Here is a 12,571-nt window from a genome sequence, read left to right on the forward strand (position 1 = left end):
AGCACCAGGGTCAACGAGGCAGGTGGTGGCATGCGTTCTGGTCGCAGGAGTGAGCTTTTCTGTCTGGCCATGGCCCTAGGGAGGAAGGCAGGTGGCCTTCTGCTTAGGAGAGCTCACAACTGAAGCTGTTTGGCGGGGATGGAGATGGGATGCGATTGGAGCTGGGGCTGGGGCTTGTATCTGTCTCTTCCTCAGCTCTCTCAAGAGCCTCCCACCCAGAGTCACCTGCAGCCGGAGGTACCTTTGCAGGCTAGGGCTGTGTGCTTCAGTGGCCGAAATGCCTATTCCAGCCTGAAGCAGCCAGTGCCAGGACACTGGAATGGCTACCTTGGAGGCCAAAGCACACAACCCTATAGCAAGCACCTTGCGCTGCGGGTTTAGTCCCTGATGCTTACGTTGACAGGGGAAGGACAGATGTGGCTCAGAGGCAGAGTGTCTGCTTGGTATGTGGAAGGCCCCTAAGTACGATCTCCAGCATTTCCAGTTATAATGGGTCGGATAGTGGGCAGTGTCAGAGACCTCTACCCGAGACCCTGGAGGCTGCAAAGTTTCCATGCTAACCTTAATAGACCCACGGGGCAGCTGTATTAGTTGTTCTGGGGCAGTAGAAAAGAGCCAGAGTCCGGGAGCACCTTAAAGATGAACAACATTTGTGGCAGCGCAGCTGTTCCGTCGTGTCCGACTGTTGGCGATCCTATGGCTCAGCCGTCTCCGCATCTTCCGATCTTGCGTCGCTGCATTTCAGTTGCATAATGCTCTGGCCGGTGTCCACTTCAATCGTGTCTAACCACCGTGTTCTTTGTCAGCCTGGTTTCCTTTTTCCACTGACCGGTCCTAGTAGAATTGCTCTCTCCATTTAGTTGGATCGCATGATCTGGCCAATGCAAATGCACCGGAGTTTCGTGATTTTCCCTTCCAGTGATTTATCAGGTTTTATGCGCTCTAGCATTTCCTCACTTGTGACTTTTGCTGACTGTGAAATCCGCATAAGCCTTCTCCAGTGCCAGAGTTCAAAGGAATCAACTCCCCTCCTGTTGGATTTTTTTGTCATCCAACTTTCACAGCCCTAAGTGGCTCTTGGAAATATGCTAGCTCGAACTAATCTGCATTTGGGAATCAGGCTTATGTCTTCGCTTTCCATGCTTATCATGGCAGAACGACCCAGAGCAATTCCATGGAGCATCTTAAAGACTAACAACATTTGTGGCCAGGACCCGACTTGGATAGCCCAGGCAAGGCCGATCCTGCCAGATCTCGGAAGCTGAGCAGGGTCAGCCCTGGCTAGCCCTTGGAAAGGCAACCTCCAAGGAATTAATGCTGGGGTCATGACATTGGGGCAGGCAATGGCAAACCACCTCTGAACATCTCTTGACCGGCAGCCAGACAGTCTTAGGATCTCCTGGCTTCATAACACTCAGGCTATATGATAATTGTGGCAAAGTAGGAAGTTTTGTGAGTCACGAAAGCTCCTTCCCTGCCACAGCTTTTGTTAGGCTTTAAGGTGCTACAGGACTCTTGGTCTTTTCTGTTAAGGGAACCAGGACGAGGTGACATTGTGCATTCATGTGCTCGAAAGGGAAGTTGCGAGACATCGCATTGGTGGCTTTTGAGGAGGATTCGTCCCCCCTCCCCTTTCTCTGAGGCTCTCTTGGGACTCTCCACTCTGCCCAGGTGGAATCCTGACTCTGAGCCAAGAGTCATGTGCTTGCAGATAGAAGGGCCCTCTATTTAAATATTTATGTACCGTTTTTCCTCCTGGCTCAAAGTGGCTTATGAATTCCATTTGGGAAACTTCCAACCTCCCAGATAGCCCCCTTTTAAAACCACCTGCCTTTACTTTCCTGGCAGCGATTTATTTATTTATTACACGTATATACTGGCCTCCCCTAAGGCTCAGGGCGGGTCACATGGAACGGAAACAAGAACAATACGTCAAACTCAGTGACTATATCGAATGAAAGGCAACAGTAATAATGCCCCCTGTCACACAACTCTGACACCCCGTATGCCCCCAGCCTAGAGCTGCCACCCAGCTGCTGTGTCCCACCCTCAACCCCATCTGTTGCCCTCTGCACAAAGTCCTGAGTTTTTAGCGCTTTTCACCTGTTTCTGTTCATTATGCCTTCTGTTTCTGTTGTTATACATGATTCAATGTACTAGTTATGCTGTTCCATGACCACTGCCTCAAGATGTTGTAGTGAGGGCCAGTATATGCACACACGAGTGAGTGAGTGAGTGAGTGAGTGAGTGAGTGAGTGAATGAATGAATGAATGAATGAATGAATGAATGTGCCATTGAATGAATAGCAGCTTGTGGTGGGAAATTATTTTTTCGGGCATGGATGTGGATGTTGCTCCCCCCCCCCCAATTATGAGAGTCTTGCCCCTGAGCACATTTGTGTGTGGCTTTGAAACAGCTCTGCAAATGTACAGAGGCTTCGAAGCCAAAGGGACAGTGTTTCCGAATGCAGAATGCAGCACAGCCAAAGGCAGGGGCAGCTTCACCCTCTGTTAGCTGTGACAGCTTCATGTGTATTTGTGGAGGTATGTGTACTCAAAGAAAGTTCTGTCACTATTGCTGGGGCATGGGGGTTGGGGCTCTGCATAGGGCAGAGGCCTCCTGACCTGGCTATGTAGGTTTGCCTGGTCCCTGCTGGCCACTGGTAGGGGATTGGGGGGGGTAGAACTGTCACATCCAGGTTGGGAAATCCACTGAGTATGAGTCAGCAGTGTGGCTAAAAAGGGCAACTGGGATTTGGGGCCATATCAAAAGAAGTATATTGTCAAGATTGTGCAAGGTGATAATGTCCAGAGGAGGGCTACAAAGATGATGAGGGATTTGAAGATCAAATCGTGTGAGGAAAAGAGCTTGGTCTGTTTAGCCTAGAGAGAAGGTGACTAGCCATCTTCAAATACTTGAAGGACTGTCAGAGAGTAGATGGAGCAGAGTTGTTTTCTGTGGCCCCAGAGAGTCAGACCAGAACCAGTGGGATGAAATGAATTCAAAAGAATCTTCGGCTAAACATCCAAAAGTTCCTGACTGTTAGAGCAGTTCTACAGTGGAACAGGCTTCCTCGAGAGGTGGTGGGTTCTCCTTCTTTGGTGGGCAGAAGGGATTGTGTCAGTGCTTGGCTCTTGTGGGCCTTTCTTGCACGCTCAGAGAAATGCCGATTGCCACTTTGGGTTGGGCAGCAAATTTTATCTCGACCACACTGGCCAGGGATTCTTGTTTTCTTGGAGGGGGGGAATCATTTGGGCCACTGGCCTGATCCAACATGGCTTCCCTTCTCTTCTAATATTAGCAGCAGAGCACAGCCAACAGACAGCCCTGTGCTTTGCTCCATCGGCGAGGGGGCCTGCTTGGGAGGGAGCTCCCATAGGGTGTTCCCCCGGGAGTCTATGGCAGACTGTTCTTTGAGCTCTGTGCTCCAGACCCCTTTCTTCCCCTTCCTTCTCTCACACTCTACTCTCTGGCCTCTCCCAGGTGCTTTGGTACTGACCTGGCCCGTGCCCCAGCCCAATGCCTGATCCAGGAAATCTGCAATGGGGGACACATGTCTGCCAGCCCTGTGGGGAGGAGCGTTTTCCCTGGGCCTGCCAGGAAGCTAAGAGAATGCCTGGCAAGCAACCGTAGCCTTCAGGGGTGCTTCTGCCAAGAGACAATGGTGCTGCCAGGCGCCCTGCCAGCTGGGTCCGTCCTGGACTGGGTTCTGGAATTGATTTTAAGGGCCTGGAGGGAACATATGAATATTTTAGAAGTCAGGAGGGCTTCTCCAGTATCAGTATTTGTTTGTTCTGTCTTTGCTGTGAGATCCTTTTTTTCCATAAACAATATGAACTGGAGTTCTCCGTGGGGTCATGGGCACCCCCCACAGCTGGAATGAGCAACTGGTGCATGGGTTGGGTCGCCATGACTTTTCCCCATTCCTTGCTGCATTGCACAGAAGACCCCTCTTGCCCCAAGAGGAGAGACTGCATATCCCATTTAAGGCCACTTAAGATCAGACTTTATCAACCGAGGTTTTGTAAAAACCCTGGGGTTTCTTAACAGCCCTGAATGTTTCCCAAAAGGGTGGGGAGTTAATTATATTTTTACATATTTTTAAAATTTGTTAAACATTTATTGGGTGATATGATGAGTACCCAGCTTGCTGGAGGGTAAACGGTAATGACTGGGGAAGGCACTGGCAAACCACCCCGTATTGAGTCTGCCATGAAAACGCTGGAGGGCGTCACCCCAAGGGTGCTTGCACAGGGGATACTTTTACCTTTATGACCATATATGGTCATGACAACCCCGCCCCCCCCCTAGCAAATACATGGCCAATGATGGGCCTGGAGGGGGAAAGGAGGGGTCTCAGCTAGGCGTGTCCACAGCTCTGCTTTCCAACCATATTCTGCACAATCGTGCCACTTCTGGGGGTTTTCAAAGCATGTTTCAAGGGATTCTCAATGGTAAAAAAGTTGGGAAAGGCTGGTCCAGATAGATGCTTTACCTCCTCCTGTGACATTTTCATGGAAGTGATGCTGAATCTATAAATGCTTAAAATCAAAGGTGTCTTCATTTGGAGGTTTTTTTTGGGAACTTCAGCTTTTGTGCATGAAATCAGCAGTGATTTCAAATGATTTCAAATGATCAGCTCAAGCGAGATTTAAAAACAAGAGTGCTTCTGTGCTTGTATGGAGTGTATGTTCCTTGCCAGGGTATCACTCCAGGCCAGTAAGCGTATGTACAGCAGAAGGCCTAGTGGTCGCCAAACAAAAATGTCCTAACAGACCACTCTCTCTTAAGAAATTTGCCATATCGGAGGGAGATATACACATTCCGGCAACACATTCTGCATTTTTATAGCTGTCTACGTAAAGTAGCACTTCCTTTTGTCTATTCTGAGCCTACTGCCCATCAGTTTCCTTGGATGCCCTCGAGTTCTAGTATTTGGAGAGAGGGAGAAAAAATCTCTCTGTGTCAACTCACTCGACCCCACGCATACTTTTATAAAGCTCTCCCATGATTCCCTTCAATTCTCTCTTTTCTAAATGGAAAACTCCATCTAGACCAGGGGTAGTCAAACTGCGGCCCACCAGATGTCCGTGGACTACAATCCCCATGAGCCCCTGCCAGCGCGCTGGCAGGGGCTCATGGGAATTGTAGTCCACGGACATCTGGAGGGCCGCAGTTTGACTACCCCTGATCTAGACCTTTACTCTTGCCGTACCCCATGAGGTTTGCTCACCCTGGCAAGGAGGAGCATTATGGGGGCCACAGAAAGGGCTGGGCCATCTGCCAGCCAGCTGTTTCCAAGTTGAACTTACTGAGCTTCACACACATTTACGGAGACTGATGCCTCTTAGGCTTAGTGACGCTCCCCCATTTCCCGACTTCTTCCTTCTCGGCGGCTTCCACAGCTTATTCCTCAGCTGGCTTCCCCTCAGGGCCATGGAGTGGGTAGGCCAGGGATTTCCAGTGAGGGGTCATAGTCAAAAGGTTGGCCCAAGAGCGCAGAATCTCGAGTTCAAATCCTCCCTCGGTGAGCTTGGGCCATCCACTCTTCCTGCCTATGGTTGTGAGGCTAAAAGGGAGAGGAGATCAACTAGGTATGTTGCTCTGAGCTCTTTGGGGAAGGGAAGGGCAAAAAAAGTGAGAAATGGTTCAAAGTCAATGTTAATGCTAAACTCTCCCAGTCTTTTCTTGCCTGCGAAATGTTGCCTGGTGTAGTGAATGTGTTGTGAGCAGGGATGCTGCTGTCTGAGCTCCCTTGGGAGGGACTGGCAGGCGAACTGGACTCTCCGCTGGATTTGGACCAAGTCTCCCATTTGGGATCGAGCCCGTTGTTGCCTCCAGCTCCGCTCCTGGGCCCGTTTCCTTTGGTGTTTGGCTTACCTCTTGTGCGACTTGGCTTGCTTCTTCGAGTGCTCTGCCCCTCCTTGCTGTTTTCCACAAGGTCCTGCCTCTGTTTGGGGATCCTCTTCTGATTAATGGGCAGGACAGAGCGGTGTGGGTCTCTCTCGACAGTGGTAAGGAGCCTGCAGTTGTGTCTGCTGGAGACGGGGTGGGGGTGTCTTCTGTTGTCCTTTTCTGTATAGTGACCCCTACTGATTCCTCCAGTAGCCGGAAGGAGAAAGCCTTGTGGGCAAACTGACTTTTGGGCCTCTTGTCCCGCTGGCCAGGTGGTGGGTTGCACGGGGACTGTGGATTCCCATTCAGAGCTGGCCTCTTTGGCATGCCCCTCGGGACAGACTGGCCAGGTGGAGCTAGGAATTGTGGACGAAGGGGACCAGGAAGAAGCCGTGGCTGGGGAGATGGGGACAGAAGCCTCTACAAATCGCTTCTTTCTTGACTTCTTCTTTGTGAGGGAAATCTCAAAGCATCCAGAAGCCTGAAAAAGGAAGGCCATGATGTGTTGGAGAGGCTGGGAGCGATGAAGACAGGGAGAGACAAAGCAGTTGATCAAAGCTGGGATGTAAGAAGCACTTGACCAAGTCCTGTTCTCTCCCCCCCCCCTTAGAGATGTGCTTTAAGAGGCAACTTAGTTATTCGTTGCTGGATCAGGACGGAGCTTTGGAATCTGTGTGCAAAGTCTCCATTATGTGACAGCAGCTGAAGGAGCTGGAGGCAGGTTGAGCTGAGGATGCTGTGTTTTGGGGAGCAGGGACTGTGGCCTGTCTGGCCCAGGAGCCAAAGACAGATCCTGGTTCCTTATTCAGCTCAGTCTACAGGAAATTTGGAAGCAAGCCAGCAGAGGGAAGGAGTCATGGGAAGGGGGAGGTCAAGCAGCGGAAGGTCAGCTGAGGCAGCGGCAACGAGTTCCGCCAGGGCAGTTCCTGTGCTGCAAACCTTGCAACTTCCGGCCTCATAATTAACGCTCAGTTGATGCCAATGTCCAGATTATCTCCCCTGCCCCATCTCATTCCCATGCCCCAGCTGCCATTTTGAACTGCTGACCAAACTTCTGGGAAAGCGGCAGAATATGCCGGTAACTCTCATAAAATTGGAAGGGACCTCCAGGGTCATCTAGTCCAACCCCCTGCTGAATGCAGGAAATTCACAACTACCTACCCACCCACTGAGACCCCAATTCCATGCCCAGATGATGCCCTCCTCCCCCCAAAAGTGCCAGAATCCCTATCCAGTCTGGCCTGGAGGAAATTTGCCTTCTGATCCCAAGATGTCAATCGGCATTTCCCTGGGCATGCAAGAGAGGGCCACAAGAGCCAAGCATGGATACAGTCCCTTCTGCCCAGCCACTCACAATCTGCCTCAGTTCCCAGAATCAGCATTTCTGTCAGATGGCTATCTAGCCTTCGCTTAAAAACTTCCAAAGAAGGAGAACCCACCTGAGGAAGCGGAAGAATCTCCCCCCCCCCCGGTTATGAGGCTGTGGCTTCTCAACAGATAGCTTCTTCCTTGCCTTACTGCACCTTTGCAAAATGGCTGGGTTGTCAGGGGATCCAGAGGACATCTAGCTGAGCCTCCTGTGTAAGGCAGGGTTTGATCCTCATTCCCTCAGCGCTGCACCCAAAGGGTTTGCAAACCAAGTCACTTCGGTTTCAGAGGGTGAGCTGTGTTGGTCTGCAGTAAGAGAATTAGATTCAAATCCAGGAGCACCTTAGAAAGCAGCAAGGATTTGGGGAGTAGGAGCTTTCACAAGGCGAAGCTCCCTTCGTCAGGTACAAGCTGGAATGGAGATCCCCGAGTCCTTCTATCCCAATGAGGAGGAGGAGGAGGAGAAGGAGAAGAAGGAGAAGAAGGAGAAGAAGAAGAGTTGGTTCTTATACGCCGCTTTTCCCTACCCAAAGGAGGCTCAAAGCGGCTTAAAGTCGCCTTCCCATTCCTCTCCCCACAACAGACACCCTGTGGGGTGGGTGAGGCTGAGAGAGCCCTGATATCACTGCTCGGTCAAAACAGCTTTATCAGTGCCGTGGCGAGCCCAAGGTCACCCAGCTGGCTGCATGTGGGGGAGTGCAGAATCTGGCATGCCAAGTTCGATTAGAAGTCCGCACTCCTAACCACTACACCAAACTGGCAGGAGGGGTTCTGCCAAGAAGGCATCCTGGATGCCGAGCCACAATGCGCATTATTCGTAAGCAGAGGAGAAGGGCTTATGTAATGCCAGGTAACTCCGCCCGATCTTCCAAGCTGCAGGCTCCGTGCCGGAGGCAAAAGGCGCTTCAAGCCCCCCAGACCTGTCAGCCGCTTGGCTGGGGTGGGATGCTTTCGTTCACAACCTGGCCGAGAGTCTTCCCTCGAGGCACCGGTTCAGGCGGGAAGGAGGGGCTCCTGTGCAGAAGGAGGACTTAGGGAGCGGAGCCGGAGACCACAGCAGGGGCTAGATGGCAGAAGGCAAGCTAGACGGAGCCAGTGCTGCCCTTGGGGACTGCATCGGTGCTTTCTCCGGGACAGCAATGCTGTGGCGCAGGCAGAATCCTACAGCGTTTTGTTTGCAGCCCACGGATTGCCTTGACACTGGTGGTGGGGAGGGGGTGTCTTAATTTTTCACACATAGGTCAACCGGGGGGGGGGGGTGGCGGCAGGGCAGCGGTTGGGAAATATCTGCTGCCGTTCTCCGTTGTACCCAGAGAAGGCTCAAGGCATCCTCACCTCCTTGTGGGCCAGATTCTGAGCCCTGGGTGGCCTGGCGGGGACCCTCTCTCCCTTCTGCTGTGCCTGAGTGACCATGGACTGTTTTTTGGCTGAACACCGAATCTGGCAGCAGCTCTACAGCCAACGAAAGTTTAATTCGGGGCACAAGGTTTTTTGTGTGCACGCACGCTTCTTCAGAGGGCCCGATCCAGCCTAGGTGGGACAGACCCCCCTTCTTGAGAGCTGGCGTCTGCACCCCTTCCCCCCCCCCTGTTTATTCCACTTTGGCAGCAGGAGAGTCAGCCACCCCTAATCCCCTGCGAAGGCGGCTTGATTCAGGCAGAGCGGAAGCGGTGCCCGGCACCACAGGGGTTAACTTGCCGCTGGAAGGGGGGCAGGCGGCTGGGAGGGGGGGGCGGAACAGAAAGCTTTGGGCTGCTTCGCAACCCTCTGCCGTCTTCCCGGGCAGGCACAGTCTCCGAGAATGCGGAGCTTGCGAGGGGCTTCTCCGTGTGAAGCTGTGGGTCGGATGCTCCCCATCCCGAAGATTTTCGTGGTTTTGTCCCGCTAAAAGTGTGTGTGTGGAGTGGGGGGCGCCTTCATCTGAAATTAACTGCACCATCGCTGCTTTTGGGGTCTGCCAGGGAGAGCCGGCGTGATGACCGAAGTCCTGGTGCAGCCGGACTGCCAGCTCAGCTTGGCATGCGAGCACCTGGACCGCTGCGGCTTGGATGCCCTGGAGGAGACCCCGGAGGGCAAGCGGCCTCCCAACACGGGCGCCAGACTGTGGGGAAGAGTACGCAGCAAACTGCTGCGTCAAAAGGTGCCGGGGCCGTTCCTGTACAGCTTGGGTTGGATGCGGGTGCTGGGGAGGGGGGGGGGGACACTACTGTGCCGAGAGCTGTCTTTGTGCTGCCTGCGGGTGCTCGGGATAGGGGTGAGTCGGGTGCCTGGTCTGCCTCTGAAGTGAGGATGAAGCGGATCCGCCTTTGACATTCTTTCTCACCCAGGAGGATTCTTGCTCTCCTCCTTCCTTTCCCTCATCCAGCTTCCCTCTCCCCCCCAGCTTGCATCTAAGCCCTGCTCCGAGCCCCTCGCCTTGTGCCCCTCTGCCCTTGCAACATATACACCCAGCCCTCCCCTCCTCACCCCCACTTGGGTCACAGCTTACAAAAAAAAGGGGGGGGACTTTTGCAGAGTTCCCTTTTGGACAAAGGAGGGGAGCGGGAAGGCTTCGAAAGAGTTCTAGCCTGGAATTCTGGCTCGGTCAGGGAATGACCACCTTGGGCTTCCGTGGTGCCAGGAGGGGTCCCTTGCAGTTCCTTTTCTCAGAAAGAGAGATTGGAGAGGGGACTCTGCCTGTCCTGGGTGAAGGTGCAAGGGGGTGGCTAGTTACAGTGGATGAGTGATAGGGTTGTGTGTGTCCTGCATAGTGCAGGGAGTTGGACTAGATGAACCAGGAGGTCCCTTCCAACTCTGTGATTCTGTGATTCATGGCAACCTCTTGTAGGGTTTTCAAGGCAAGAGTCATTCCAGGGTGGTTTGCCATGGCCTGCTTAGCTTTTGTGACCTGATGAGGTCAGGCTAGCCTGGGACGATCCCAATCAGATCTCCTGCGCTGTACGCCCCACATAAATCTACTGTGGATCAAGACTGCTGGAGATCAGTTGGGGAGGGTCTTCCAGTGTCCCCTCTGTTTTGACTCTGAATGCCCATTTTTAAACGGCTGGCGTTAATATCCATGTTCTATTTAAAATAAGTGCTGGGGCCGAGCCCCCCTGCCTCCAATGGGAGACTGCAGGGGTTGGCAACCGGAAAAAGAAGCCCGGGTTCCAATTCTGCTCCATTAGCAGAGAACAGGCACCTTGCGAAGCTGGTAGGGACGGTGGTGCATTTTCCTTGGGAGACCCGCAGGCTCTCCTCTGAGCAGGGGCCCGATGGAGCCTCTTGGCTTGCTGACTCCCAGGAAACATGAGCTGCAAGGGGCAGCTAGCTGGCTTTTCTTCTCCCAAAGGAGATGGGGAAGTGGGGCCCAGGACTGCTGACTCAGGGATCCTGGGGGACAACCAAGGACAGGCACCGTCAAGACTGGGATACCTCCACCCCCAGTACCTCTGAGCCAAAGTTCCTGGGATACCTTCCTTCCTCCCCCCCCCCAAAAAAAACCCACACTCAGCATCTGTTAGTATGTTGTTGAAGTTGACAATTCAATTCCATGGTGTGATGCATTTGCTCCGAATCTTTTGGATGATAAGTGAATGGTTTTCATATACCTGCACTGTGTTTCTGGGTGAAAGGGGGGGGGCTCTCAGAAGAGTGAGATTCATGTCCCTTTGCACTTTAAAGACCATCAAAGCTTCCAGGAGAGAGTCGGAGGTCCCTTTATCAGCTGCTTTCTAGATTTGCAAGTGTACGGAATGTGAGGACAAGTCGATGTTGCAATCTGTTTGCGTGTGTGTGTGTGCTATGCCAAGTTAACTTGCGAGGTCCAATGTTGTGTAGGTGGCATTTGTACGGGTTTACCCGCGTTTGCACAGACTGGGACAAGAAGCGTTGTCTCCCTTACTCATAAGAAGACTCATCCTATGCAGCAGTCAGCCTACAGACCAAGGAGTTTTACCAACGAAGTTCTGATCATGGTGCCGCCAGGCCAGCCTGGTTGTGACGCAGCTCTCCGTGGGCCTGAACTTGATTTTTGCACGGCTGCATTTTGGAGGGCTGCTTGCAGGTCGCTTGCAGGCAGGGCCGGCTCTGGGGATGTTGCTTCCTTTGACAGAAACTTTGCAAGGTGGGAATGGTGGCTTCCTCTGAGAGGTTTCCCGATTCCAGCCTCTTCCCCCTGCCCTGGAGAGAGGACCGCAGCAAAGGGGCAGTGCCACGATTCACATAGTGCACCCCTCCCCTCCCCTCCCCACACATGGGACAGCAGGGCCTGGGGAGGGAAACCTCAGAAGACTCCCCTAACTGTGGCCACTTTTTCATGCTCCAGAGTAGGGAATGGAAACTTGCATGTCTTGCATTCACTGGGGGAGGAGGAAGGGGAGTTAAACTGGGGGGGGGGGGGAGAACGACATCAGGAGGGTGGTGAACTGTTCCTTCTCAGATAGAGTCCCCGTGTCTATTTATTGCAAGGGAGGAGAGACTCCCCTCCGTTTTACAAGGACTTCCCGAAGAGGGGAGAGCCCTTGGGAGTCTACCACCCTGGACAGCTGCTTCCATCACCTATTGGCTTGGCCCAGCCCTGAGATGCTGTGGTCACTTGGTCCAGGAATGCCTGGCTCTTCTGAGTGCCAGCGTGGTGTCGTGGTTAAGAGCGGTTGCTTCTAATCTGGAGAACCAGGTTTGATTCCCCACTCCTCTTCCACATGCAGCCGGCTGGGGGACCTTGGGACAGCCGTAGTTCTCTTTGAGCTTGCTTAGCCCCCCTCCTCCCAGGGTGCCCATTGTGGGGAGAGGAAGGGAAGGCGATAGTCAGCTGCTTTGGGACTCCTTCAGGTAGTGAAAAGTGGGATATAAAATGGCATCTCCTCTTCTTCTTCAGCTCTTGGGATAGCTGGCCCAGAAAGGCCTGTAGTTTCATTCTGTGCTGTAGGTGTCTGCAAGGAGTGTAAAAGAGACACTGGTGTAAGGGGGTCTTATGCACACAGTTGCAACTGCGTGGACTTGGGGGCTTTCCAACTAGAAAATAAGTTTTGAGAAGAGCTCTGGAGGAGGCAGGGGGGGGACGGTGAACAAGCTCATGACCATTCCTGGTCCATTTGACAGATGGGGAGGGGGGGTCTACCCGAAGACTCTCTCCTCCCCAGGGGCCCAGCCAGGCCTCCATGTCCCAGGCTGACATTTTATCTGTGGGCAGATATTTAACCTCAGCAGAGAATGTCCTTTCCTGTGGCTGGTTCTCGCATGCCCAGGTCCCTGGGCGGCTCACAGCTGGTGCTCTCACTGGGACATTGCCTAGTTTTGTGGCGACACAAGTTAGATCTCGTACCT

The 12,571-nt window shown here is 53.0% G+C and overlaps 1 protein-coding gene across 6 annotated transcripts in view; it reads left to right on the forward strand.

Moving 5' to 3' along the window:
* The window catches only part of ABR (ABR activator of RhoGEF and GTPase), a 131,224-nt gene that overhangs the window by 97,764 nt on the left and 20,889 nt on the right, over positions 1-12,571 (forward strand). Inside the window, exon 1 of one of the 6 annotated variants that reach the window (XM_077311833.1) lies at positions 9,033-9,404. The exons of the other annotated variants lie outside the window; for them this stretch is intronic. Coding sequence (XP_077167948.1) covers positions 9,240-9,404 — 165 coding nt within the window. The 5' untranslated portion in view covers positions 9,033-9,239. Of the gene's footprint in view, positions 1-9,032; positions 9,405-12,571 lie in introns of those variants that run through there. 6 annotated transcript variants of the gene reach the window in all.

The sequence above is a fragment of the Paroedura picta genome, chromosome 15, assembly GCF_049243985.1.
Source record: "Paroedura picta isolate Pp20150507F chromosome 15, Ppicta_v3.0, whole genome shotgun sequence".
Lineage (NCBI taxonomy): Eukaryota > Metazoa > Chordata > Lepidosauria > Squamata > Gekkonidae > Paroedura > Paroedura picta.